We start from the raw sequence: 16,393 nt of genomic DNA on the forward strand, positions 1-16,393 counted from the left end.
CGAATGGTAGGCTCCGGCTGAAGAGTGCCTGGCGGCTCGCGGTGTCCTTTGCGCGCAGCTCCCGGCGCCCGCCCGCCCGCCCGCCCGCCGGGGTCTCGGCAATCGCTGCTCCTCCTCCTCCTTCTCCTCCTCCTCTTTCTCCTCCTCCTCCTCCCCCCGCCGCCTCGCCACCGCCGCGGCTCGAGCTGGAGGCGCCGCTGTCATTCCTGCGCCGGAGGAGCCGGCGCTGCCGGTGCCTGGGGGTCGGGGCGCAGGGTAGCCGGGCCGCGGGGGACCCAACAGGTAGAGCCGGGGGTGCCCGGCCGCGCGCCCCCCGCGCATCATGCAGCTCTTTGTCACCTCTCTCGCCCCCAGGCCAAAATCCTGAGCATGATGGAAGACAATAAGCAGCTCGCGCTCCGCATCGATGGGGCGGTCCAGTCGGCCAGCCAGGAGGTGACCAACCTGCGAGCGGAACTCACGGCCACCAACCGGAGACTGGCGGAACTGAGCGGCGGCGGCGGCCCCGGCCCGGGCCCGGCAGCCGCGACCAGCGCCTCGGCGGCGGCGGACTCGGCGGCGGCGAACATGGAGAACCACCAGCTCGGCGCGCAAGGTAGGGATCGCCCGGGAGGCGAGGCCAGCGAGCACGCTGGCCCGGAGGTGGCCGGGGACTCGGCGCCCCCCATGCCCGGGCGAAATCGCTTTGCATTGTGCTGGTAACCCTTTCCGCCCGGCGGTGGTCACCGCGGCTCTGGAGCTGGGAGTTGCAGGCTGCTGTCATTAAGGAAAACCCGTGTGCACGGGGGTCACAGGGTCCCACCGGCCGGCCAGCCTGAGCGAGGTGCAGCCGGCAGGTCCCTTCCGGCAGTAGAGTGCCTTCTCGTTGGCACATGGCCCCCAGCTCTGTGGCAAACTTTTCACGCCCCCACCCCTGCGGCAGGGGTGAATGCCTTCGTTCCCCCCAGCTCCAAAGGCTGCTTCCTTTGGAATGACTCCCAGAGGGAGCTGGGGCTCTGCCGCCTTGTTCAGGGTGGAGGATTGGAGTAATGTGCACTTTTCTCCACGGATGCCAAATCCCTTGTCTCAATTGCATCTGGACTTTATTTTCTCCCCATTTGCGATCGCGCAGGCAGTGGGATATATCAAGGAACAGTAGATGCTTTGCTCTGCTTGGAGTTTAAATTTCCAGCAAGTGCACACGCCAAGAGAGCACTTCCCAGGGGAAAATCTGGACCTCAATGGTTGAGTGATGGGCCCTGGGGGAAACCAAGGCTCGCCTGGTAGATTGCAGGGAGCCCCTGTTTGGAAGGACTGTCTGCAGTTCAGAGGAAAGGGGAAAGACAGCTGGTCTGTGTTGACATTGATAGAGAGGAGGCTCTGAAACCCCCTGCAGGGGTTAAAGGTGAAGGAGGCCTCCCTCAAATGTACCCTCTGGTTTCTGTGAATTGGAAAGTAAAAAGGTAAGCAGGTAATCCTTTTCAGGACCCCCCCCCCATTGCCCTTTAAGAAACTGGTGATGAATATCATTTGAATTGTAAACTAAACAGCTGAAATTCAGAACTGGACAGAAAAGAAATCTCCAGTTCATGAGGGCCACTTATATAAATATGTCATTTGATGGAGTACAGGGTACCAATGGCTCAGAGGCTCCAAATGATTTTCTGGTTCTGTTATTTCAACAGCTTCTCCTAAGTGTGGAGAGAGGGTCTGTTTTCATGTGGACGCCTTCTCTCTCTCTCTCTGTCTGTCTCTCTCTCTCTCTCTCTCTCTCTCTCTCTCTCTCTCTCTCTGTCTCTCTCTCTCTCTCTCTCCCCCCCCACCCCCACTTCCTGAGAAGGTATGGTGTGCTTTGTGAAGTGAGATGCAGAGCCTGAAATGACAGTTTTGTTTGGAATTCTAAGTCAGATCTTAACTTGCTACTTCAGAGCCTGTTAGAAGTGTTTAAGAATGGGGAAACAATTTGGTAACAAAGTAGCCATGACATCATGGTGGGAAGATGTCCGTTGTTGCCTGCACGGTTTTCAAGGTTGATACCTGGTTGTTCTTGTCATTTATCCCTCCTTCTGTCATTGTGTGTAGAAGAACATTCTCACTGGGACCTGGGGGAAAAAAATGGGAGAGACAGACTGTAAGATAAGACTTAAGAAGGGACTCTTGTAACATTAAAGAAAGAGCTAAGAACTGGCATTTTGTAAGAATCAAAAACCATAGCCAGGGACCCTGAACAATGCTGGTGAATTTCCCACCATCTCTTCTTTTCTCAGCCAAGGAAAAGTTAAGTGGCTTTTTATCTGCGGACTGGATTTAGCTGCAGACGGGGCGTGCTGAGAAAGTCGGGCGACACTGATGCGTGCACACACCAGCCTGGACCTCGCAGCGCTGGCCGCTGTTAAAATGCTGTAGTGGAGCAACGGGGGCTGTTTCCTTTTTCTTTTTCCCACAAAAAAATGCACAAGGCTGTGGAGATGGAAACAGCTTTTTTGGATCTCTTGAGATGAAGTAAAAACACACAATCCCAGCAGTACTCTCCTGCGCTCCATCGCACCCTGCCCGTGTCAGTGGCTGGAAGAAGGAGGGCTTCCATTGCTCATCTTTCTGCCATGGGTATTTCTCAAAACCTTTAAGGGTACTTAGTGGTTTTATAATTAAAAAAGAAAAATGTTAAAGGTTTTAACTCAACTTAATTGTTGGCCACGTATTCATTTAAATTGATATGAATTTATACTGATGTGAGGGTCGAACAGAAAACAAGCGCAATGTCAACCCAGAGAGGCCTCCGGTACCCATCTAGAGCAACAGTACCCCGACTCCATACTTTTTGCATTATTGAGCCTTTCTGGGTTTGGGGTTTGTTTGCTTGATTTCCTGGCCTCGGGCTAGCACAGTACCTTCAGCAGAGTTGTTCTGGTAGTTTTTTCTGCTCTGGCTTTTATGTTCCTAAGGGGAAGTGTGGAGTTCTTACAAGTTAATTTTCAAGTGTGCTTGACTGCCTTCCTCCTGCTTCTTCCTAACATACCTCCAGGGAGGCTCACAGAAGCCCAACAGCGCCCGGCTCTCTGGACTGTTCTTCCCAATTGGAGTTATTCTTGTGTTTTGGTTTTGTCAGTGTTGGTGCCGTTCGGTGGGCCATTGAGTTATCACTTTTCAAATCAAGGTTTTGGGTGAAATGAGTATCTTCCAAAATACAACTATGTAAGTCGTCTTTTAACTAAAGGACATTATGCACATATTAGATACATGTTAATGTTCCTTTACTAATATTAGCACAAATGGTTAGGGGAAAGAGTCACCTCCGGCTTTCGAAATTTTTGTTGTTGTTTAAAAAAAAAAAATTCTAAATGAATGAAGCCCCATCATCAACCCATCTGCGCATGTTTTGTTCCAGTGGTGACAACTGGTGTCGCCTTGCAATACAGAAAACTCAGGTTTTCCTAGAGGGTTAATGCAGCGTGTCATTTAAACAAAATATTAACTTGCTTGGTACCCTCTGTGAGCTGGCATGGTTGCTATGTAACAGAATCTAGAAAGTGACTGCTGAAAATCTGGGCTTTCGGCACTTTGCAGGATCTTCTTTCGGAATCTGTGTTGAAAGAACGCCTGGCAGCCGGCCCATCTCCCTCTCCCCGCTGCAACTGGGTTGGATAATCCCTAATGAGGATGCTGGCATACAGCGCCGGGGGCATCCGTGCAGGGTGGCACATTTCACAGCCCCGGAGGCCACCTCTTGGGTTGGAGGGGTCACAACTGCTTTTGACAGGTGGACAGAAGGAAGGCTTGGAAAAAAAAACAGCCCAGCGTTTGTTCCAATTCATCTTGTCATGGGTAGCCAGAGAAAGGATTTGTTGAAAGTAACATTTCTAAGCTGTTTTCCTTAGTGGAACATCCCTGGGAAAATGTGTTTAAAATGCTTGCTGTTCTTTGAGGGGGAAACATAGTTTGTTTCTTTGAAAATGTTTTAGCTGATGAATGACTAATATTAGATTCAATTGGTTGCTTTGCTATGCATAGAATGAAGCAATTAAGCACCAGTAATACCCAATTCAAATAGGTATTAACTGTATATAACATAAAATGCTATGCCCAGTAGGATGTATGCATACTGCCATTAATTTATTGTTTTCTAAAGGAAATAATTGAATTTATATAGCAAGGGGGGTGCATGCCGAGAGCCTCTTTCTTTGGCGAGGAGGATTTCCTGTCTACTGAGCTTATTCAAATGGGGAGGGGGAGAGGGTTGTTTTTCCTAGACCTTTGTAAATTTCCATAACTATATGCAAATTTTATTTTTCTCCCCAGATGTTAAAATAGGCTATTACTTAAGGTCTGGCTGCTCTTATCTACCATCACTACAATGCCGGCGACTCTTTGGTGAAGTACAAATCCCCTCTGGAGTGACTTGAATGTGCTAGGAGTCTACCAAGATGCTAGACGCTGTTGCTTTGTAAAATAAGTTCTGTCCCTCGCTGTTCCCTTCCCAATTCATCCTGCCTCTGCTCTTGTGTGCCGGTTCTTCTTGGCGGGGGCGGGGGATTTTCAGATGGCAGAGAGGTGGGACTAAATGTGACAGGGTCTCAGGGGCCCCCTCTGGCATTTGCTTGGGTCACAGAGCCCCAGCCCCACCCCCTGCCAGGCACACGTCTCCGTTTTCCAGGCAGGAAAATGGGCTGCAGGTGTCTCTTCTTAACCTGGCAGGTCCTCGTGAGCGAGGGCTTCAAAGTTCTTCCTGAAACTCACTGTGCGTGGACACAGAGATGACTCACAGATGGGTGCAGCGTGGTTGGAATTAGTGATCTTTCCAGCGTCTGTGGAGATGCCTTCAGAGGATCCTTGAAGTGATGTTTCTGGTTCTGGTTGGTTTCGTGCTTCTGCCTGTGGTTTTCTGATTTTCTGCAGTTTTCTAGAACTTCTTTGCTGACCCCCAGAAGTCTTAGCTACTCTGCTTTGGGGACTTCCTGGATGCCAGCGAGTTGGCGGCCGTGGGCTTGGCAGGTGGGATCTGGCACTCCACCTGCTGACCCCGAGAGACCCACGGAGCCCAGGAGGTCGGGCTTGGGGTCTTGGCTACATTGACAGCATGCTGTGTGTCTGTCTGTCTGGCTGGCTGGCTGGCTGTCTCTGTGTAAACATGTATCCCTGGGTTTCAGAGCGGAGGAAAGTGAAATCAACATGGACCCTTTTCAGCCCCTTGCCAGGACTGGCCTGTGGGAACATCCGTCTGTGTCTTCACCCCCTCTCCCATGGGCCAGGAAAGAAGAGAGCCCTTCTGCCGGTTAAGCCCAGAAAAACGGGTTTTTAAGCCATCCTGCAAACGTGAAATGAGACCGTACTGCGTGGGCTGGACATTGGGACAGGTGACACTCGTGGTGACAGGGGTGTGGCCAACCGAGGTCCTTGTGCTCTGAAGTGCGACAGAGCAGGTTCTAGCAGAATCATTGAAGAAGGGATGGCTTCCCGAGGCCAACAGGGTGGCCCTCCACGTTGGCGCGTGGTGGAGAAGGTGGCGGAAGACAGGGAAGGGGTGGCTTCCTGTCCTCGCGGTGGAGCACACCTGCCGGTTGGGTGCAGCCTCGGTTCTGAGTGGTGGCAGGGGAGGCCGCGCGCTGCGGCTCTCCCTCCTGCCTCCCTCCTGGAATCTGAGCTGCTGCAAACACGAAGAAGCTGAGCGTGGTTGGGGTGATCACGTTTGGCGAGGACAAGTGTGGGAGTGGGTGCTTCCACATGGTGGGGAGCGTTGGTTCCGAACCTATTCCCGTGTCGTCTTCGTTGACAAGGCTCTTCTTGCCAGACCTTTGGGTCAGACTTCTGGAAGGCTCCCCCCCTTCACTTTCTGATGCATGGGGGTCCGCACCCTGGAGCTGGGAACGAGCAGTTCTGTGAGCAAGGAGCCCCCAGGCCTCTGCTCCCCTCTGGGATAGGAGCAGGCTGGAGGAGGGAGAGAAGTCGGGGAGACGAGGTGCCCCCCCCCACCCCCAGCTGATACCGCCTCTTCCCTCTCATCAGAGCGAGCGCTCAGGACCTCTGTGGGGCACGCGGAGGCCTTCCATCCCAGGACTGGCTCAGCTCCGTCGACTGTTTGAAGTACTCGGAGGCATTAACAGAAAAGCTCACTTTAAAAGGAAGTGGAGCCCGAGCTAACGCTCGCCAATCACCTCTGGCGCCTCCTTCCCGTTCTCAGAGCTCACCTCCTGGGTGCCTCGTGAGACCCCGGGTGTTCCTTGAAACCCTCGTTTCTTCTTTTAGTCAAAGCGAATCACTTAACGTAGTGGTAAATGAAAACTTGTTTCAATGTTTCTGCCAAACTCCAGTGAAACATAACAAGCACCTACCACACGTCAGGTACGACAGTAAGTGCGTAAGGGACCTTATCACATCCGGGGCCCAGTGAGGTGACAGCTCTTATCTCGGGTTTTCACAAGAGGGAACTGGGTGCGACCAGGTTAGGTCCCTGGTCTGACTTAGTAAGGACCATGACGGGCGATGGTAGCAGCACAAGTTGACGTGGTGCTTCCTCTGGGCCAGGTGCTATGCCGGGTCCTCTTCTGGGATCCGTCAGGCACCGTTCTGATACCCATTTCACAAGTGAGAAAACTGAGGCGCAGAGGGGATGCCAAGAGCCTACAGCCATCCTGTGACCGTGCTCTGACCCTTGCCACTTGGGTAAGAGCCCAGGGTCACTCTGCCGCCTCATCATTGGAGCCAGGAATTCAAACCCACCGGGTCTCTCTGCTGTTGAGACGTGTGTGTGCGTCCTAGCCTGGTCTCCTGGGTCAGAAATGTCCTTGGAGCTCCCTGCTCGTCTGTCTCCCTCCTGAAGGACGTCTCCCCAGCTGGGTGGTAAAGTCAGGATCCTGCGTATGGAGAGGCCACGCCTCCCACCTAGGTCGAGGGTGGGATGAGGAGGAGGTGGCTGGATCCTGTTCGCAAGGTCAGCAACCCAGAGTCACCTGTCACCAATGAAAGGAATCACTTCGATCCTGGACCCTGAGCCTCGTGTTTCCTGGACCTGACGTGCCTTCCTTCTCTTGGGAAGGAGGGTTCCGGGCAAATCCGGAGTCTTCTGACCCATGTCCCTTTCTTTTCCAGCCTCTCTCTCTCTGACCTCAGGAGCTTCCAGGGGGCCCAAGATCATGCCCAGGGGAGATCCTTTACGCCAGGGTTCCTCAGCCTCGCTGCATCCACATGTGCGGCAGGGGTAGCTCTTTGCTGCGGGGGCTGAACTGTGTGTCGCAGGAAAATGAGCAGCTTACCCGTCCCCTACCCACTGGGTGACATAGAACCCTCCATACCTCAGAAGTTGCCAAATGTTCTCTTGGGACCAAATGTATACCCACGTGCAAACTCCTTTTTATGCCGTGGCATTAGGGGGGACCTCAGGTGGGAGAATGGTGGCCCCGTGAGGGCAGGGGGCTTTTGTCTGTTGCCAACGGTGCCTGGCATGTATGGAAACTCAGGGGGCACTTGTTGCAGGAGTGGGCAGACAGAGGAGTACTGAATAAGAGTTTGGTCCGCGTATCACATTATATATGTTACAGGGAGGATCGTTAATTCAACGCTAGATGACTTTAATTGAGTGCCTACATTTCCTAGACCGAGCGCTGTTCCAAATCCTTTGCCCACAATACCTAAGTTGATCCTTTAAACCACCCACTGGGGCTTACCATTTTACAGATGAGGAAACTGAGGCACAGGAAGGGTGCAGGACTTGCTCAGGGCCACTGAGCTGGCCAGCGGCAGAGCCAGGATGCAAACTCAGGTGAACGGGATTCCGGAGACTGCTCTTCTCCACGTCGCTCTGGTGCCTGGGAACGTTTCCATCACTCTCCAGGAAACCGTCATCGTTGGAATGCCAACACCGTGGCCGTGATGATGAGGCTGTGCCTGGTGGCACCAACGCGCTCAGCGCCAGGCATCAGACCTCCGATATACAAAGACGTCCTGTCGCCAGTGGAGAATCTGTAGCTGGGAAGGGCTGTGCCCGGCCAGAGGGCAAAGAGGGCAGAGTGCGGAGTCAGCTTCTAACGTGAGACCCTCCCTCTGCCTCCCCTCGGGCCTAAGCTGGAGTTGCTACAGGACCTGACCCCCCCCCCTTTCTTCCTTTCAGGTAAAGGGAGCTGTGGGCCCAAACCTCTCAGCAGGGCTCTGATTCATCCTTAGACCAGGGGTGTTCCAGGACAGAGTGGGCAGCTGGAGAGGCCGTGGGCTGGTCAGAGGGCAGAGTAGCGGTGACAGGTGACAGCCTGCATTTGTGACTTCTCTGCAGCTTTCCCAGGCACCACCCAGAAGGTTCCTGAGCATTTGGGGGGAGGTCTCCTCACCACCTGCCTTCCCCAGACGACGAACCCGAGGTTTGGAAAGCTGAAGGGGCTTTTCCAAGTTCCCCAAGTGTTCAGAGGATGAGTGAGAGAGCCAGGGGTCAAACCCAAGTTCTCCTAACCTGAGAGTCGTCACCCTTCCCAAGGACAGGAACACCCAGATGTCACAGCCAGGCAGCCCCAAGGCATGCCAACAGCAGGGTGGGGGTCTCCCTTCTGTGCACTGCTCCCCCCTCCTCCTTACCTCCTCTCTTCTGTCTTCATCTATCTTTCAAGATTTGGCCGGAGGTCCCGAGACCACAGATTTCATAAGATATGGACCGAGTTATCTTGAGCTTGCTGATGTCCACAAGGTGTGACTGGCTCGGAAACATGATTACTTTCTCTAATAAAGGTCTAGACAGGTGTAATGAGAAAATAGTCAAGGAGGTGACAGATCCAGGGCCCTCTCTGATGTGCATGACAGTGACAACACATGATAAAAGCCAGGGGGAGGGAGACGTTGATTCCACCTCTGAAGGTCAAAGCCGAGCATGACAGATGATCCATTAGACCACTTTTGGGGTAGGTTGGGATTGGACCCTGTTGAGGACAGCCACTAGCTGGGACCTTCTCATCCAGAGAAAGACCACATCTTAAGGAGAAGGAAGATGTGAATGATAGAGGGCTTACGGCTCGAATAATAGCTTTAAAAAAAAAATGTTCTATCTCTTTTTCAAGAGAACAAGAAAAAAAAATGTGAATCCAGAGCAGGCAAACCCACATCTTTTAAAATAACCTCCCTTTGTATTTTGGCTAGGACTGGGCCTTCATGTCATCTCAACAAATGGATTCATTCGTTTTACTTATTGACTTAAACTTTTTTTTTTTTTTTAAGCCATTGAACAAGGTGCGTTTGCTTTAGTTCAGTAAGTGCCACTCGGAAGTGCGACTCGGAACGCGGTGGGACGGATGCCACCTTTTTCTCTTTTTTTCCTCTTCTCCATTTTTGTCATTCAAAATTCCGCACTCGCTGGCCCTGGACGGCAGCGAGGTATGAGATTTTGAGATCTGGCGCTGACCCTGGAGGGTGCCACCGTGGGTCCCCCGGGGTGATAGATGATGCCAGGGACTGACCGGGGATGGCGTGTGTATTGATTGTCATAATCAATGTGCTCATCCCGTGGATGAGCAAAAAAAAAAAAAAAAAAAGCAAGAAAAAAAAAAAGGAAATATTTGACCCGTCTTTAGATCTGGGAGTTCAGAGGAAGTGGACGTTTCTCAGCTCAGGGCTCAGAGGTGCAGCCCGGAGCTGACTGGCCCCGGGGGTGCTGGGCTGGCTGTCCACCAGGGTCCCCTCCCTTTCTCCAGCCCCACAGGAGGAGGACGGCCCCACAGCTGAGGCTGGGGGAGGTCCGGCCTTGCCTCGGCCACTCCCTCTTGGCCACGGACCACTGTGTCCGCTGCAGTCTGGATGGTAACGCCGTCACCTCCTGGCTGGGCCCTCCCTCAGAGCCCCTGTCCCTGCCCATGGCAGAGCAGAGTCCCTGGTTACTAATTAAGTCCCAATGTTTACACTAAATTCTTTTGTCATTCCAGTGGCTTTTGCAGTCACTGGAGCTGTCTTCCGACAGCCTGGGTTCTCGGCGCTTGAGCTCAGAGACCCCTCCTCCAGCCTCCTCCTGGAGCAGATGGGGACCTGGAGACGAGCAGCGTGCCCCGTGGGAACATGGGTCTGTCACTGATGTAGTTTCCAAGGAGAGCTTTTTGCTCCCCATGCCACCCCAATTCAGGGGTTTGGAGTCTGGGGAGCATCCCATGGGGAGACCTGTGGTCCCAGCATGTGACATATGTCCTCTCACGCTCGGGGCAGGATGTAACTATCACTGTCCCTTCCGAGAGACCCCATGAGGACCCTCTTCTAGCAGGGGCTGTGGGCTAAGGTGCATCTCGAGCGTGTGGGTTGGAATTCTGCACCCCTCCGAGAGTTGGCGAGGTAGGCGCTCTCCCTCTGCCGTGGCCACAGCTGCCTGGGCAAAGGTGCACCTCCTGCTGCTTCAAGTTCATGCCCACGTCTTGGACTCAGGTCGGTGGAATTTCATCCAAAGGTCAAAAATGTGGCAGAAAATCTGGGAAGATCCACACGAATGTTCTGCTGTGTCTTGTAGAGGAAGGGAGGGGAGGGTCAGGCCAGCGGCTCGGCCGTGCAGCGGGTGACCGACTCGGGGACACTGAGTCCTTAGCTGCTAAGAGGACAGCGGGGGTCTCCATGGGAGATGGAATCTTGGCTTCCAAACCAAGCAAAATGGAAATGATACACGTTTGAACTCTGTTTGAAGATCTGTTTACAATGGATTCTAGAGAAGTCGAAAGTATTTTTAAAGATCAAAATGTTCTGGGGCTCTCGAGTCGGAGGTGTGCATTAGCACAAAGCGGGTGGCATTCCCCACGGCGAACGGCTCCTGGCGTTCCGTGCGTAGATGAAAGAGCGTCTTGATGCCATTTGGAGTTTACGCCGGTGTTTTATGGTGGCTCCGATGGTGGAGCCAACATAGAAGCCGGCGAAGATTTTCTCTAAAGGGCCGTAAGTATTTTGGGCATTGAGGGGGCCGTCGGGGTCTCTGTGGCAACTCCTCTGATCTGCTGCTGCTGAAATAGCAAAGCAGCCATCCACTATGGGTGAACGAGGGGACCGGCTGCATCCCCGTAAAACCTTATTACTAAACCAGGTGGCCACCCCCTGGGGCTCACAGGTCTCTTCCATTCACCTTCCAACTCAGCTTGGCATCCAGGAGGAGCTTAATAAATGGTGATTCAATCAGTACGCGAGTGAATTAGACGTGAGCATTAAAGGAGCAGACACAAGCCACTAACTACCAGGGAGGGGACCAGAGAAGGAAGGGGACATTTATTGGCAGCTCTGTGGTTGGAGGGGGAGTACTCATACTCAGTCCCCAACACTGACCTGCAGAGAACAGGACACAGTCATCGTCATAGTGACCATAGTGACGTGGGGCGAGGCACTGGCTTCCAGCCTCAGTTTCCTTGTTTATGAAACAAGGCGGTCACCTCTCTCTTCACGGTAACGCGGCAGGTGTACGTGGGCCTAAGCAGGAGCTGGGCCTGATTCCGCCTGGCCCTGTGCACGGTCACCCCGGCTCGGACCCCCCTCCTCCGTAACTCGAGGCTGATAGACCACTGTCCTCGTCAGCTTTCCCACTGCCGTGACCAGAAGACCCGACAAGAACAGTTTGGAGGAAGAGGTCCACGTTTCCGAGGTCTCGATCCAGAGACAGCGGCTCCACTGCTCTGGGCCCAGGTGAGGCAGCGCATCATGGTGGAGGAGGTGGAGGAGGTGGAGAGGAAAGCAGCTCATGACGTGGCCACGAGGGAGCAGCTCAGCTCACCAGGGACAGACTATGAACCCCAAGGCACACCCTCAGGGACCCACCTCCTGAGCCACACCTACCTGCCTGCAGTCACCACCCGGTTAGTCCCCATGGGGGGATTCGTGCACTGATTAGGTAGAGGCTCTCGTAACCTTCACCTTGAACGTTCTTGCACTGTCTTTTGGGGGACACCTCAGACCTAATCCATAACAGCCACCATGGTGGGTGCGATGGTGGCTCAACACAGGGTTTCTTCATTTTGGCACCCCAATATTCTGAGCCCAATGATTCTTTGTGGTGGGCATTGTCCTGGACATGTGGGACACTCAGCTGTGCTGTGGTCCCTACCCACTAGATACTGGTAGCACCCACATAGTGGGCAACCAAATAAATCTTCAGACATTGTCAAATGGGGACAGAAGTGCCCCTGGGCTGGGCACTCAGTTTATGGAACAACACGCTGTGTGGTGTGCCAGACTTGGAGACTCATTAAGAGAACTCTTCATTATTAATCGAGCACCGAAGTATCGAGCGTGGAAGCCTCTCCCCTTTTCGTGAATTCTCTCTTTCCCAGCCGATTTCTGTCTCTCGGAGGCAATGTGGATTATTTTTGTTCCATAATGCAGGTTCTTGTCATGACATTTCTGTGTGGCTTAGAGGCCGGGTTCCTGGGAGGTGCCAAGTTTCCCCTGGTGTCCTGTGACGGTGCCTCCCTTTCAGTACACACGACCCCCAGACTCATTTGTGAGGTTGTGATCTGAGTCCATAGACAGTTTGTGTAGGAAATCATGCACAAGTCCTGGGCAAGGGCCAACAGGAGGTTCAAGGACTGAGTCCCAGAGGCCAGCAGGCTGAGGCAGAAGATCGTACCCAGAGAAAACACTGTGTGTGTCACAAACCGGTTCCGACAAAATGACCGCTTGCCTCGTGAGTGAGCACGCGGTTTCCACATTAGCCAGGGGCCAGTTTTCTCTGGTCTAAACCGTGGCCCAGGTGGCTTTTCCATCTAGATTTAATGTCTCTGCCCACCGGAACAGTGAGCCCGTTTTTAATGAAGAGACAGAGAGGGAGAGAGGGAGAGAGAGTGAATTCCTATTAGCGGTTGTGTTTTTCCAATCTGTTTGAGAAAATGCATAAATGCAAACGATCACAAAGCCTGCAGCAGCCTTGTCAAGTGGATGCTACCTCTGCATTTGCACACATTTGAAAAATAATGGCACATACTTGCAAGAAAGATGATTTTTTTTCTGTGCACAGGCAGCACCCTGGAGATTCCAGACTTCCCGTGGATCTCTCTGGCCACCCAGAGTCTCTGTGGCCCTCAGGTGGGGCACCGCTGCTACTGGATGTGTCTAGACAGGTGGGCTCAGCCCCATTCTGTGCATGGCTGCACGAGGCCACCAGCAAATTGGGTGCTTGATAAAACACCTTGGAAAACTGTGGCCACTGGCCCTGGTCCCTGCATCTCTCCCCCGGATTGTCAGGGATCCCTCTGAATCTTGAACTCATCTCTGCCTCACTGTGACATAATCAGATTTGTCTGTCACCTGGGCCCATGGCTTCAAAGAAAACTCTGCAAAAATTTCTGCAGAGTGACTTGCAGGTGTGGGTACCAGAAAAACACCAGTTATCGTCAGAACCACGGGACCGGCCCCAAACTAGATTTCGGGCAATTTGATTTGATTGGCCAACTGCCACCCCTAACTAGCGTCATCCTGCCCGATCTCCAGCTATGCCCTAAAACCCCTCAAGCATGTGATCCATCATATCATTTTCTCATTTACGCCAGCGCTGGATAATGGCCTAATCTCTCCAGCGGCATTCAGATTGATGAGAGACGGTGGCGTTGGCAAAACCTTTTCACGGTTCCGCTGCAAACACCCCAAGCTGGTCCGCACATTCTTACCATCATAAACCTTCCTTTTAACAATGGTTTATCACCTGCAATTAAAATCACCTGGATGAGCCTGGTCAAGGGTTCTCATCTCTCTTCTTTTGTGTTGGGTTAATCTTTAGCTGGCCGCTGAGCAGGACATCCAGGAGCCTTAGAGAGAGGCAGGTTCCACGCACAGATGGCAAACTCCGCTAAGGATGGAGCCGAGCAGCAGGACACAGTCATGCCAAGGCCAGAGGTGGCCCGGATGACCACCTGCCTGGCCCGTTGGCAAAGCAACTCCTGCACTGGCACTAGATGTTTTTTTGGGGGGGAAATATGTGCAAAACCAAATGTGGTCTGTCTGGGAGGAATCTTTCCTTCAATGCGTTTTGGGCATGAGATTGTCCCTCAAAGACAATGAAAAGTTTCACAGTCATCATGAAGGTACAGCCTGGACAGATGTTAGGAAACAGTAATTCCTAGGAAAGAACGCCCCGGTTTTTCTGCTAAGGGCTTCTTGGAACAAACTAAGGTGCTCATTTAGGGAACATTGGAAGTGGAGGACAGGACCCTGAGGAGCCCTCTACCGGGTGCATGTCCCGTCTCTTAACACTTCTTAGCTGGGTGAGGTGGGCATTTGCTTTACCAGAAGAGGCCGAAGTTCCCTCATGGGGACAATGCCAGTCCTGAGTCGCTAGTGCTGCCGTAAGATTAAATTAGAGGGTTGTCATGTGCTGAGCACGATACCTGGCACTCGCCAAGTTCCCTGTAAATGTCGTTAATAAATGTCCCCGAGTGTCTGGCATCCCCGAGGGCACCGGGGAAAGAGGAGACTGAGTTCACTCTTTGATTTATTCAATTAACTTTCACTATGCACATTCTGATTGACAAGGTCCACCATGGGCCCTAGAGACACCCAGAAAAATACGGTGTCCACTACCTGCTGGAAACCAGAGAAGGGGAGACCTCAGCTGAGGAATCAAGAGATTCAAATTCTAGCCCTGAATCCCCAAGCAAGTCACTAGAAAGGAGCAAGCGGGAACTTCTCACTTCCATGGTGGCTCCTGTGCCAAATGTATGACCAAAGTGCGGGGCATGCCACCCCCACCCCCTTTGATTGTAGAGGCACCCAGGTAGCCCTGGAGCGAGTGGCAGAACGAGCACATTGGGTAAGACCACTCTCTGTTTCTGGATTGATTTCTGCACTTGTGACTCTTAACCACATCACTGAACTCATGGGTTCCACCTTAAAAAGGACCTTAAGGTAGACAGGTGGTGTCCTGGGGGAAGAGCATCTTCCCCGATCAGCAGAATGATGGAAATGTGTCAGTCTGCCAGGGACATGTGTAGCACAGAGACCTGAACACCAGGGCGGCAGAGATGGTAGCCCCAGAACAGAGCTGCCCCGTGGGTTAAGGAGCCCCATGGTGTGAACCTGGACATTTCATTGCAGGCGGGACCCACTTGTCCCGCAGAGGAGGGTCTCTGAGACCAGCCCTTGCCGTCTGGGCTGTGCAGTTGGAGGAACGGAGGCCACAGAGCCCTCGGGGCCCACCCAGGCCACAGAGCTTCATGACGGACCCCGGGCTAGAGTAGCACCCGTTGGCCTCCTGGCCCAGCTCAGGCGTCCACACAGAGGCACAAAGCTGTGCTGGAGAAACTTCGAGCATCGCAGACTCGTCCCTCTGCATCCTCAGGAGCGAACATTCTTAGACAGGTGGAAACAGGAGCCCTCGGTACAGGGCTCATGGCTTGGTTTGGCTTTCTAGGGAGCAAAAAAGTGTGTGATTTAGAAAAAAAAAAAAAAAAGCCCAAGCCAGATGCCCAAATTAAAACACTAAATTTTCCTGGAGTTTATGGGCTTGGAGCAATGTAAATAAAGGTGAGGGCTGGGCTCCTCGGCCCATAAATCAGCGCCAGCCGGAGGCTCGCTCCCCTGGCTCGGTTAGGTATTTCGACCCATCACCCACACATCTTGGCATCTCGGAGAGACAAGGGGGAGGGTTCCATTTGTCATCCTGATGGTCCTCCCTGGGGTTTCTTGGAGCTGCGAACTCAGGGTTGTCTTTTGCATGAAATATGCAGCTCAGGGACGGAACCAGGACATTTCAATGCAGGCGGGACCCACTTGGGAAGGCTGGCTCTCTGCCCCCGCGGCCTCATTTGCATTTAGTTTGCTCCTGACCATTTGTAATATGGCGGTGGGTGTCCATCAAAGAGCTCTTCGCTGCTCTTCAGCCTGCTCCTGGGGGCCCGTCTGGGCAGCCTCTCCCGACTCCAGGGACAAGGTGGCTCATTCCTGGGGTCATTCAGAAGGTGTTCTAGCCACCGTGAGTGTGACACCCCCTCTTTGTGTCTGTTTGGTCTGAAAGCCACCAGCAGCCTTGGCAGTGTGACTCTGCTGTCAGCACCAGCCCCAGCACCTCCTAGCGTGCAGCTTGCGGGGTCCCTCACAGATGTCTCCTCATCTGCACGAGGCAGCTGTTACACACACAGTCCGTACCCTGCGTGAGTCCCTGTGAGTCCCCGTGCCTGGCTAAGGGGACAACTCGCGTGCTCTGTGCCTATGAAGCTGTATGAACGCTGTGGCCCACTGTGGCCCACGGAAGCCCTATGATGCCAAAGCTCGGCTGTGCTCGGGGGTGGGAACAAAGCCATTTAAGGAGCTGGTCGTTGAAGCTGGAATCCTGGTTTTCAAGTAAAGATCCCCACGTGGGTGGAGCCTTAATTTCCTCATTTATCTTGCGGTTTGATCTATGGGGTTTCCCATTTGGCAGCAGCAGAGGGGGCTCCCTGGGTACCCGCTGCTGTGTGCGCTCCCCTTGAACACGCCCAGCCAACGTCTTGTCTCCGAC

At 53.2% G+C, this 16,393-nt stretch overlaps 1 protein-coding gene across 1 annotated transcript in view; it reads left to right on the forward strand.

Moving 5' to 3' along the window:
• Positions 1 to 369: 369 nt before the first annotated feature.
• Positions 370 to 16,393, forward strand: part of Kazn (kazrin, periplakin interacting protein) — a 331,789-nt gene continuing 315,765 nt past the window's right edge. The window contains exon 1 of the mRNA XM_026410310.2: positions 370 to 595. Coding sequence (XP_026266095.2) covers positions 370 to 595 — 226 coding nt within the window. The remainder of the gene's footprint in view (positions 596 to 16,393) is intronic.

This window comes from Urocitellus parryii, chromosome 11 (assembly GCF_045843805.1).
Source record: "Urocitellus parryii isolate mUroPar1 chromosome 11, mUroPar1.hap1, whole genome shotgun sequence".
Classification (NCBI taxonomy): domain Eukaryota; kingdom Metazoa; phylum Chordata; class Mammalia; order Rodentia; family Sciuridae; genus Urocitellus; species Urocitellus parryii.